Source organism: Bos javanicus, chromosome 1 (assembly GCF_032452875.1).
Source record: "Bos javanicus breed banteng chromosome 1, ARS-OSU_banteng_1.0, whole genome shotgun sequence".
NCBI lineage: Eukaryota > Metazoa > Chordata > Mammalia > Artiodactyla > Bovidae > Bos > Bos javanicus.
Window position 1 is genome coordinate 143936300 of NC_083868.1, and position 12892 is coordinate 143949191.

The following is a 12892-nucleotide window of genomic DNA, read 5'->3' on the forward strand; positions in this document are numbered from 1 at the left end:
GAGAATGCCACAGATAAAGCTTGTTAAATTGAGAAAGCACTGTTAGAAGCGTCAAGTCAAACTTAACCACCAGTTACTCACCCAGACCTCAACTAAGAGATTCTGAGGGATCTTTGGAAGAGCCCGAATGTAGACGTGTTAGCACAGAGCAGCAGGATAAAGAGGGTGAGAAGAGGGACCGCTGTGGCCCAGCCTTCCCTTGAGAAGCTCGTTGTCACAAGTGGGGACGACTGTGCCAACGCTTGTCTTACCCGTAGGCCAGGGAGCCGGGAACGTACACGCTGCGGCAGTTGTGCGCCTCGCTGGGCCCAGTGTGGTTTGTGCTTCCTCACATCTACCCGCTGGTGCAGTACGACGTGTACTCGCAGGAGCCGCAGCTGCTTGTGGAACCACTGGCCGGTGAGGGGGCCTGGGTGGGTGGGGCGCCGTGCGGATGGATGTCTGAGGGTCCGGGGCGGGCGGGGCCGGGGCGGGCAAGGCGCTGTGCAGATGCCAGGGCTGCGCTTTGCTCCTTTACTGGAGGGAGTCACATAGGAGGAGGCTTTCTCCTGCATCACATTCCAGTCCTCTGTGACCGTGTCCTCTCTAGGTGACACTGTTGGGAGCATCGTGGAGATTTTGCCTGGGAACTGTGGCTCTTTTGTTCATCTGAATACTTGCTTCTCTGTAATTGCTGCTTTCATGTTTACTAAACATTCTGTATCTAAAAATATGAAAAATAAGGGAAAAGTTGGCTAAATCAGCTGATGTCTGCTGCATGGAATTTAATCAGTAAATATTATAGTTTCCTGCTTAGAATTCCAAAGGCTAAATGCTAGATTTAGTTATGATCTATACTGTGATCAAAAGTCTTTTCATTGAAAGTGTTGATTAATCTTGACCCCTGGCGTGGCATTTGAGAGTTCAGTGCTGCTGTCCTTTTTGTTAAGTTCTCAAATTAGGAGGGCTTGGCATAAACGAATTATTGAAGACAACATGGCTCTTCAGTAAAACACTAACGATCAAGTGTCTCAGTTAATAGCTGGGAGCAGTGTATTTATTTGCTCATTTCTTCCATTTGTGGAAAAAAATCAAGGAAACCTTTTTTGCTGTTTAATCTCTTCAAACTCCCCATTTTTACACTGTTAAACTACTCCCTTGACTTCCTGGAAAGGCCCTCAGATGTGGCGCACAGAGTCTCACAAATGATTCTTCGTCAGAGAACCTTTTGTGAGGAAGGCTGGGCCGTGTGGCTGGGAGGTGCTGGCTTGCGCCTCTGCCCTCCTCTGGGCCCCACTCCCTCACCACCTCTCACCTCCCCCTCCCTGCTTCTTGTCAGCTGTTCGTCCTCCTTGTGTCTTATCTGTTGCTTCTTCCTTCGGCCTTCCCTGGAGCCGATTCTCAGAAACCTCAGCCCATTCCCTCCCCTCCATTTCCATCCAGGAGAAAATGTAGCTGTATCTTCTGCCAAGCTGTTTCTGAACCAAAGATCTGGAGGAGGCCTGACCTGAAAAAAGCCAGAGGAAAATCTGAATAGCAGCAGCACATGCGATTTCACTAGTTTTTTTCTTTAGTGTCGTTATTATCTGATTCTCTCTTAGTAACTGACAAGCAGGTACATTGTGAGAACCTCATAGACGTGGTTGCCACCATGACCCCTAGCTTTCTGAACCGAGGTGGTGATGAGGTTCCCCCAGGCTCACAGATTATTCTAGGCAAGGGCCCCTCAGCTCTGCAGTCTGTGTAATTGAGATGAGAAGTGAGGGTGGACAGGTGGACACTGAGTGAATGGATGGAGTATTTAGAGTGAACAGATCTTTTCTAGAAGAGAAAACACACTCTTCTAACTTACAGTAGGCCTTCCATTGGTCCTCTTGGTTGATAGCAATGCTAATTGCAGTCTTTTTCCCTTTAGATAGCCTTTTGGCTGGTATTCCTCAGAAGGTCAAGTTCACTGTCACTACTGGCCATTATACAGTAAAAAATGGAGACAGCCTACAGCTCAGCAACGTAGACGCTATGCTTATCCTGTGTCCTGAGGAGAACAGAGCCGTGATCTACTCTAACACAAGAGGTAAGGGGCACTCACGGGTGAAGGCAGGCCTTTGGCCTTGGTGTGCACCATCAGGCTCTAAGGCTCTGTCATCCGCGCATCCTCAGGTGGCATCCAAGCATCTGTCTCCTTGTAGCTCTCTGCTGGCAGCGTTCCGCCTGTAGGTGGACAGTAACCCTGCCCCAGACACGGCGTGGCATCTGAGGGGATAGACATAGAACTGTGCAGTGCCCTGCGGCCAGGCGGTGTGGACCTTGCTACAAGTCTGTGATGCAGCATTACCTCCTGGCTTGTGCTCCCTGGCGATGCCTTGGTGGCCTCCAGCCTCCTTCCACCCCCCTCAACTTGAATCTGCAAAAAGCAAAAGCAAATCAACCTATGAAGGCACTGGTTGGAAGCCCTAAAAAAATCCCATCTCCCGCAGTCCCCAGCCTTGAGGTTGGAGACGGAAGGATTCAGCACTCTTCCTGAGTGGGGATTGGTCTGGTGGTGGGATGGGGTGGGGCCACATCACGCTGGGACACAGGCCATCTCAGGTGGGCTGTGAGGAAGTGTCTCTTTTCTGTCTTCAGACGGAGCAGAGTGACAGTTCTCTGAGCCCAGCTCTACCAGACAGCTCTCATGCAGTGCTGCTTTGTCTCACAGGATTCTGTTCCTGATTTTCCTGTCTCTCTTCCTCTGTAATCCTTCCTGGTTACACCCTTGCACGTGTGTACACGCAGCAGGAGCTGGGCTGGAACTTCACTACAGGGCTGTCATCTACGAGAGGAGAAAGGAACAAGGAAACGGAGGCACTGTGTTAAAGGTGACTTTTTCTCTTTCCTAGAAAAGGTTTCTGACGCGCTGCTCCGGGTTCAGTCATCCGACAAGGTCACGAGCATCAGTCTGCCGGCTGCACCCACATACCACCTGATCGAATTTGAACTGGAAGTTCTCTCTTTACCTTCGGCTCCAGCAGCAGGAGGGGAGAGCACCCTGCTGGGGGTGACAGAGCCCCACGGGAAGCATAAGGACACGCAGAAGACTGGCCACTGCATGGCTACCACGGACCACAAAGTAAGGAGGGACTGGAGCTGTGCAGCCTGTGCGGGCAGCTTCTGCCTGTCCTCCTTGATTTGAAGATAGCATATTCGAAATGACTTCTGTTGAGAGGGCAGATTTCCCAGTTGCTAACACCACAGGTTCTGGTTGGGTTTAGCGTTTATATCTGTGAATCAGCCTTAGATAAGGGGTACATCTTTCAAAGACAGAGACAAACAGGCTTTAACTTTTCTGTCGCACCTTGAGGAAGGACAGTTCACTGTAAGAAATACAGGTTTTGTTTAGAAGGCAGTAGTTTTGCCTCTGTGGTCCATTTGTCCTGGTGATTAGGCTAGATGGAGTTCTGTGTCTTGGTGTGCTTCACTTTTTGTTCCCTGAAACATCACATCGTACTTAGCAAGGAAGACGTGCTATCGTTTTATCCTTTGATATGGGTATTTATTGATTGTTATTTGAGGGATTCATAACGTTAGTCCTAAGTCCACAATCCATCAGCTCGCAGAACCTGTACTTGCATCATGCTTACTCTGATTCTGTCCATGTCTCGTAACACAGATACCCGTTCTGAGGGCTTTTGAACAACCCAAGGGTTGAAGTGTATACTTGTGGTCCCATGGGACTGTTTTTCTGGCAAACTTTTAAAAGCTGCTGCCTGAGAGTCTAGCTTCCAAACATTCAGTCTAGCCTGAATGTAGTTGCTGAGATCCTCCCTTTCGGGACTGTGACAGGTCCTGGCGCATCCTCAGCTTCTGGAGCCATTGAAAATCTAATAGGCTGCTTGGGCAAACACAGAGACAACCGAGAGCTGGGGCAAAGCGGACTGTTTGTCTCCTACGTGAGGCCTCTGTCAGGACTGGGAGAGGTGGTTGCTTCAGCCACTGTGTAGACAGAGGAACGGAGGAGCGTGTTCCAGAATGAAAGAGCAGGTAATGCCTCAGTAGAAACCTTAATGAAACAGAGATCAGTAATTTATCTGATAAACAATTCAAACTGATGGTCGTAAAGATGCGTATTGAACTGGGAGAAAAATGGACGAAAACAGCAAATAGAGAGAAGACATAAGAAAGTACCAAATAAAAGTCTCAGAGCTGAAGGGTACAATGCTGCTGCTGCTGCTAAGTCGCTTCAGTCGTGTCCGACTGTGTGCGACCCCATAGACGGCAGCCCACCAGGCTCCCCGTCCCTGGGATTCTCCAGGCAAGAACACTGGAGTGGGTTGCCATTTCCTTCTCCAATGCTTGAAAGTGAAAAGTGAAAGGGAAGTCGCTCAGTCGTGTCCGACTCTTAGCGACCCCATGGACTGCAGCCTACCAGGCTCCTCCGTCCGTGGGATTTTCCAGGCAAGAGTGCTGGAGTGGGGTGCCATTGCCTTCTCCGAAAGGGTACAATAGATGAGCTGAAAAATACACTAGAGGGGGTCAGCAGCAGACTAGATGCCGGAAGGGAGGGGCGCAATGTACTAAAATGCTGGGGGGAAAAAGACTTCCAACCAAGAATATGTGGCAAAGTTGTTATTCAGAATTGAAGGAAAGATAGAGTTTTCCAGACAAGTAAAAATTAAAGGAGTTTATCACCACTAAACTGGCCATCTATGAAATGTTAAAGAGATTTCTTTAAGATGAAAAGATACTCTTAATTATAGTAACAGAAACACAATGGAAAGGTAATGGATTTGATAAAGGTAATGGGTTAGTCACTTATAAAGCTAGTATGAAGGGTTTTTTAAAAAGTGAAAATAGCTATGATTATAATTATTATTTAAGAGGGATGGATGCACAAGATAAAAAGATGTAAAATATGATTATCTCAAAAGCAAACATTGGAGGAGGGAGTTAAAATTTTGAGTTTTAAAATGAGATCAAACTTAAGTTGTTAATCAGCTTAAAATAGACTGTTATAAATATAATTTGTTATATATAAGCATCATGATAATCACAAAGCAAAAACCTATAGTAAGGGTACAAGAGATAAAGGAATATAGACATACCACTAAAGAAAGGCATCAAACCACAAAGGAAGCGAGCAAGAGAAGATAGGAACAAAGACGAACTGTAAAAACAGCCAGAAAAGAATTAACAAAATGACAGTAAGTATGTACCTATCAATAATTACTTTAAATATAAATGGACTAAGTTCTCCACTTAGAAGACAAAGTAGCTGTATGAATTAAAAAACCAAGATCTGGGACTTCCCTGGTGGTTCAGTGGCTAGGACTCTGTGATCCCAATGCTAATTATGCTAATGGCCCGGGTTTGATCCCTGGTCAGGGAACTGGATCCCACGTGCCACAACTAAGAGTTCCTGCGCTGCAAATAAAAATCCCACGTAACCACAACGAAGACCCCACACAGCCAAATGAACAATAAGTAAATAACAATAAATATTAAAAAAAAAAAAAAAGACCCATCTTTAAGTTGCCTACAAGAGACTTTAGATGTAAGGACACACGGAGTAAAGGGATGGAAAAGCTAATTCATGCAAATGAAAAGCAGTAGCTACACTTAACATCAGAAAAAGGAGACTTTAAGACTATTAATAAAAGACAAGGCAGGATGTTAGGTAATTATAAAGGGGTCAGTCCATTAAGAAGATATCATTTGTAAGTATTTATGTGCCGAACACAGGAGCACCTAAAATATAAAGCAAATATTAACATATTTAAACAAAGAAATAGCAATATAGTAATAGTAGGGGGCTGTAATACTCCACTTCTATAAATGGATAGATCCCTCAGACAAAATGAATAAGGACACATTGGCCTTAAGTGTGTTAGACTAGATGGATTTAACAGACATTTACAGAATATACCATCAAGAAACAACAAAATACACATTCTTCTGAATTACACATGAAATATTTTCCGAGATAGAGTATATCGGGCTGCAACAGAAGTCTTGGTAAACTTAATTGGATGGAAATCATATCAAGCATCTTTTCTAGCCACAGTGGTATAAAACTGGAAATTAATTTCATGAAGACAACTGCAAAATGCACACATATCTAGAGATTAAACAATGTGCTGTTGAATAGCCAGTGGGTCAAAGAAGAAACCAAAAGAGAAATAAAAACCTACCTTGAGACAAGTGCACGTGGAAATGTAACATATCAGAATGTCTGGGATCCATTGTAAGCAGTTCTGAGAGGGAAAGTCATAGCAATACATGCTTTCCTTAAGAAATAAAATCTCAAACAACTTCAGACCTCAGGGAACTAGAAAAAGAAGGGCAAAGCCCAGATTTAATGGAAGGAAGAAATTACAGATGATCATAGGAGAAACAAATGAAGTAGATACTGAAAAGACAGTAGAAGAGATCAGTGAAACCAAGAGCTGGTTCTTTGACAAGATAAAATTGACCAACCTTTAGCCAGACTCACCAAGAACAAAAGAGAGAACTCAAAATCAGAAAGGAAAGAGATGTTACAGCTGCCCTCACAGATAGTGTCGTAAGAGACTACTATGAATGCAGAGTTCCAAAGAACAGCGAGGAGAGATAAGAAAGCCTTCTTCATGATCAGTGCAAAGAAATAGAGGAAAACAATATAATGGGAAAGACTAGAGATCTCTTCAAGAAAATTGAGATACTAAGGGAACATTTCATGCCAAGATGGGCACAATAAAGGACAGAAACGGTATGGATCTAACAGAAGCAGAAGATATTAAGAAGAGGTGGCAAGAATACACAGGACTGTACAAAAAAGATCTTCATGACCCAGATAACCACTCAGATGGTGTGATCACTCACCTAGAGCCAGACATCCTGGAACACAAAGTCAAGTGGATCTTAGGAAGCATCACTATGAACAAAGCTAGTGGAGGTGATGGAATTCCAGTTGAGCTATTTCAAATCCTAAAAGATGATGGTGTGAAAGTGCTGCACTCAATATGCTAGCAAATTTGGAAGACTCAGCAGTGGCCACAGAACTGGAAAAGGTCAGTTTTCTTTCCAATTCCAAAGGCAGACAGTGCCAAAGAATATTCAAAGTACCGCAGAGTTGCACTCATCTCAAACACTAGCAAAGTAATGGTCAAAATTCTCCAAGGCAGGCTTTGAGAGTATGTGAACTAAGAACTTCCAGATGTTCAAACTGGATTTAGAAAAGGCAGAGGAACCAGAGATCAAATTGCCAACATCTGTTGGATCATACAACCTACCAAGACTGAATCATGATGAAATAGAAAATCTGAATGGACTGATTACTAATAAGGAAATTGAATCAGAAATCAGAAAACCCCCAACAAAAGTCTAAGACCAGATGGCTTCACTGGTGATTCTACTGAACATTCAAGTACCAGTCCTCTCAACCTCTTCCCAGAAATAGAAGAGGAAGGAACTCTTGTTCCAAACTCATTTTATGAGGCCAGCATTACCCAGATACCAAAACCGGATAAGGACACCACAAGAAAAGAAAATTACAGACCAATATCTCTGATGAACATGAGTACAAAAATCCTGCGCCAAATACTAGCAAACCAAATTCAGCATATATTATGCACCATGATCAAACGGGATTATATGGTCTTGTTGATAGATACAGCAAAGGTGTATCAAAATTCAACATCCATTTATGATAAAAATTATCAACCAAGTCAGAATAGAGGGAATGTACCTCAACATAATAAAGGCCGTATATGGTGGGCCCACAGTCAGTATTGTACTCAACGGTGAAAAGCTGAAAGCGCTTCTTCTCAGATCAGGAAAAAGACAAGGACACTCACCACTTTTTCTCAATATTGTATTGGAAATCTTAGAGCAATTAGGCAAGAAAAATAAAAGTCATCTCTGTTGGAAAGGAAGAAATAAAACTCACTATTTGAAGATGACATGATATTATGTATATTGAAAAATCTAAAGATTCCAACAAAAAACTATTGTTTGCTTAGTCTCAGTCGTGTCCAACTCTTTGTGACCCCTTGGACTGTAGCCCGCCAGGCTTCTCTGTCCATGGGGATTCTCCAGGCAAGAATACTGAAGTGGGTTGCCATGCCCTCCTTCAGGGGATCTTCCCAACCCAGGGATCAAACCCAGGTCTCCTGCATTGTGGGTGGATTCTTTACCAGCTGAGCTACCAGGAAGCCCCTTTTTATATATAGAAAAATCTAAAGATTCCAACAAAAAACTATTTGAACTAGTAAACAAATTTCATGAAGTTGCAGGATAAAAAATCAATATGTAGAAATCTGTTACATTTCTTTACACTAATAATGAGCTGTCAGATACATTAAGAAAATCCTGTTTTCAATTGCATCAAAAAAATAAAACACCTAGGAATAAATTTAACGAAGAAGGTAAGAGACTTGTATATTGACACTGAAAAGACATTTATGAAAGAAATGGAAGAAGACACAAAAAAATGGAAAGATATTGCATGCTTATGTGTTAGAAAAATTAGTGCTGTTCAAGTGTCCATACTACCCAAGGCAATGTACAGATTCAGTGCAGCCTTTTTAAAAATTCCAATGGCATTTTTCACAGAAATAGAAGAAATAATCCTAAAGTTTGTGCATAACCACAAAAGTCCCCAAATAGCAAAAGCAGTCTTGAGAAAGAGGTACAAGCTGGGAATAACATGCTGTCTGATTTCAAATTACATTACCAAGCTATAGTAATTCAAACAGTGTCTAGGATACTGGCATAAAAATAGACACCTAGATCAGTGGAACAGAATAGAGAGCCTTTAAATAAATCTTTGCATATATGGTCAATTAATTTATAATAAAGGATACAAGAATATATATTGGAGAAAGGACATTCAGTAAAAGATGTTGGTAAAACTGGAGAGCCACATGCAAAGGAATGAAACTGGAGTTTACACGGTACACAAAAATGAACCCAAAATGAATTAAAGACTTGAAAGTAAGGCCCGAAACAGTAAAACTCCTAGAAGAAAGCACAGGTAGTAAGTTCTTGACATAGGCCTCGGTGATGGTTTTTTCAATCTGACACCAAAAACAGTAAAAGCAAAACTAAACAAATGGGGCTCCATCAAACTAAGACGCCTCTACCCAGCAGAGAGACTCAACGAGATGGAAGGGCAGCCTGCTGAGCGGAGGGCAGTATTCCCAGATCATATGTGTGATAAGTGTCTGTATATAAGGAACTCATGGAACTTAATAGCAAAAAAAAGCAATCCAATTTAAAAATGGGCAGAAGATCTGAACAGACATTTTTCCAAAGAAGACATATAGAAGGCCAAAAAATTCATGAAAGAAATGCTCAACATCACTGATCATCAGGGAAGTTTAACCAAAGCCACAATGAGATCACGTCTCACACCTGTCAGAGTGACTGTTCTCAGAAAGACAATAGATACCAAGTGTGAGCGGAAGGGTACCCCTCCTGTATTATTGGTGGGGGATGTAAAGTGGTGCAGCCACTGTAGAAAACAGTATGGAATTTCCTCAAAAAATTAAAAATCGATCTGCCACACAGTCTTGCAATTCTACTCCTTGGTATTTTTCTGAAGACAACAGAAACACTAACTCAAAAAGATATCTGCACCCCATGTTCATTGCAGCATTGCTAATAGTAGCCAAGATATGGAAGCAAACTAAAGCGCCCACCAATGAATGAGTTTAAGATGAACACACACACACACACAAGAATATTATTGAGCCATAAAGAAGAATGAAATCTCACCATTTGTGACAGCATGGGTGGAGGATGGATCTAGGGCATGATGCTGAGTGAAATAAGTCAGAGAAAGACATATACCACGTGATCTAACTTATATGTGGAATCTGGAAAATAAAAATAAAGACAAGCTCATAGACGGAGAATAGGTTGGTGGCTGCATGAGGTATGGAGAAGGGATTGAGAAAAGGGGGTGAATTTTTTTTGTTACTTGTTTTTGTTTTTTGTTACTTGTGCAAAAAGAAGTATATGCACAAAAGCAGTAAGATAAAAGGCTAATAAACGCAGTCATTTCAGAAGGATTATGGCATCAAATATCAGACAGGGCAGCACCTGAAGAATAATGTTTTAATTTTCAGTCCTTGGAATTTCTTCCCTCCTTACCTGATACAGAGTCAGGAAGCAGAGACGAGACGTACATCAATATGTGCACGCTCTTTACTCGGTATATGCATTTGTTCCATGAGGGAAATAAATAGAAGTTTGAGACCTGGTTCCTGCCCTTAAGGAAGTTAGTAGCTTCCTTAAGCTGAAAACCAATCAATCTGAGGGCATCGTGGAGACCCTCCACGATGGAATTTCCTCAAAAAATTAAAAGTCGATCTGCCATACTCTCCATCGTGGAGGGTCTCCACGATGCCCTCAGATTGATTGGTTTATGTGGTCAGTGTCATGTGGATTAAGAGTTTGGACAATTCATTTAATTTTATAATAGTTAATGATCGATTAGCGTCATCTGCACATATGTGACTAAAAGCACTTTGTCATATCCTCCTGCATGTTAAAGAACGCATTTAGTGTTGTGGCCACGCGTATGTGAGAATAGTGTGTGTATGTTCGGCGGGGTGGTGGCTGCACTTTCAGCTGCAGTGTCTGCTTGGGAGCCGTTGAAACGTGCCGGTGACTCCCTTTTCTCTCCTTCCTTTGTGGTATGTTCAGTGGGGTTTTTCTTTCTGAATAAGGAATGGTAAACACATTAACGGTCTAGGAATTGGCAGCCACCACAGATCTGGCCGGCCAGGGGTGGCGGTGGCTGTCCCTGTGACGAGTGGTCTGAAGACCTGTTCCCGGTTTCTCCTCAGGTGTCCATCGATTGCCCATGGTCCATCTACTCCACCGTCATCGCGCTCACATTCAGCGTGCCCTTCAGGACCACGCACTCCCTACTGTCGTCCGGGACACGGTAAAGGACCTCAGGCCCTGCTTCTTTCCCACTCTCCCCCACACGCAGGCCCTGTTGTTCAGAGCTTGACTTTGGTGACGCTGAGCGTGTTTTATCACAGCCATAATGCTGCGGTCCACCTGTCAAATTCACAGTCATTCCCTGTATCCTAAGTGCACGGGCTCTACTCAGATTTCCCCAGCTCTCTCAGGAGTGAGTTTGCACAGCTGGTTTGTAGGATGTGGGATTCAGACAGTCTCCTCTGTTTCTGAGATCCCTTTTTATCCCTCCTTCCCTATTTTCAAGCCACTGGCCCATTGACAGACCTGGGTCAGCTGCCAACCTGGATTCCACTGATCACATCATCATGGGTTTGTGTAACTAGTTCCCTGTCAGCTGCCATCTCTTACCTCAAAGGTGGGGTTTTCAACTTCAGCTCTTCTGACACTCCCTTAGGTAACCCCACGTGGGGGGTGATTGGCAGCACCCCTGGCTCTCCCCCACTTTTTGCCAGGGGCACTCTTCACCCTCCCTACCCCCAGTGTGAGAACCACAGATGTCTCCAGACATTGGCCCCACTTGAGAGCCGCTGCTTTGGAGGCTGGACCAAGTTCAGATTCAGTGTCTGAACAAGGAAGTCCGCGGGTGTCGTCCCACCCTTCATGTGTCTGGGCATCAGGAGATGCAGTGTCTGGTGCTTGAAAACACCAGCAGTGGACTTTCCTGTGGTGCCAGTGTAGGGGACACAGGTTTCATCACTGGTCTGGGAAGATCCCACATGCCATGAAGCAGCTAAGCCTGTGCACCAGCACCGCTGAGCCCATGCTCTGGAGCCAGGGAACCACAACTGCTGGGTGCCTGTGCCCTGAAGCCCACGCTCTGCAACAAGAGAAGCCGCCGCAATGAGAAGCCCGCACACCGCAGCTAGAGACGCAATGAGAAGCCCGCACACCGCAGCTAGAGACGCAATGAGAAGTCCGCACACCGCAGCTAGAGAGAGTAGCGTCTGCTCTCCACAACTCGAGAAAGCCTGAACAAAGCACTGAAGACCCAGTGCGGCCAAAGATTAATTAGAAAAAAAGAAACACCAACAGTTCTACAGATATTAATGATTCAGCAATTCTGTAGATATTAATGGTTAAAAACACCAATGACTTTACAGAGAATCTGAGTTGCTGCATTTGAGACTGATTTTTCAAAATTTCTCATGTATAACAGAAATTCAAGTTAATTCTACTTACCTAGTGGAGTTTGTTACAGTTTTGCTTCTGTTTTACATTTTGGTTTTTTGGCATAAGGCATGTGGGATCGTAGCCACCGCCCCCCACCCCCACCCCCCGCATTAGAAGGTGGAGTCCTAACCACTGGACCACGAGGAAAGTGCCCCAGTGTTTTCTTAACACAGCCAAAGTGCATTTAATAAGGTTCCCAAACATCAGGATCTTTTTTTCTCCTTTAGGAAATATGTTCAAGTGTGTGTCCAGAATTTGTCAGAACTTGACTTTCAACTGTCAGATAGTCGTCTTGTAGACACCCATGATAGTACCGACCTGCGACTAATACCGCTAAACACGGAATCTGAACAGGTAACTTCTGGTAGAATGCAGAGTGAGAAGCGTGTGCTGGCGTCATGGAGCTGACCGTGTACAGGGAGCAGCCACGCAGACAGTAGTGGGGCGTGCACGCCCAGGGAGGAGCACCCTGACATGCCCGCTCAGGGTCCTCTGTGGGCCAGGGGGCACAGCGCACAGAGTAGGAAACAGATTGTGTTTTTGGAAGAATTAAATCTTGCATTTGTCAGACTCCACGCTAAGCTCTTGCTCGAGTCTCATGGTGATGCGTAGATGCCATCACCCCAGCAACAGTGGCTGCTGCATCCTGCCCACAGTCACACGCTGCCTTGCCCAGTGGCGAGCTCTGGGTTGTCAGGGTAGCTTCGTAAAGGAGTCACGTTCGTGTTTATGCTGCCTGGCTGAATCCTGGCCCCACCTTTCTGTTCATTTGTTGCGTTTGTTTTTAGACAGA

The 12892-nt window shown here is 44.3% G+C and overlaps 1 protein-coding gene across 3 annotated transcripts in view; it reads left to right on the plus strand.

Moving 5' to 3' along the window:
• TRAPPC10 (trafficking protein particle complex subunit 10) overlaps positions 1-12892 on the plus strand; it is a 73161-nt gene that overhangs the window by 51643 nt on the left and 8626 nt on the right. For all 3 annotated transcript variants that reach the window (XM_061422981.1, XM_061422996.1, XM_061422986.1), the window contains 5 exons: positions 258-399; positions 1895-2053; positions 2859-3088; positions 10788-10888; positions 12327-12453. In XM_061422981.1, the coding sequence (XP_061278965.1) occupies positions 258-399; positions 1895-2053; positions 2859-3088; positions 10788-10888; positions 12327-12453 (759 nt within the window). The remainder of the gene's footprint in view (positions 1-257; positions 400-1894; positions 2054-2858; positions 3089-10787; positions 10889-12326; positions 12454-12892) is intronic.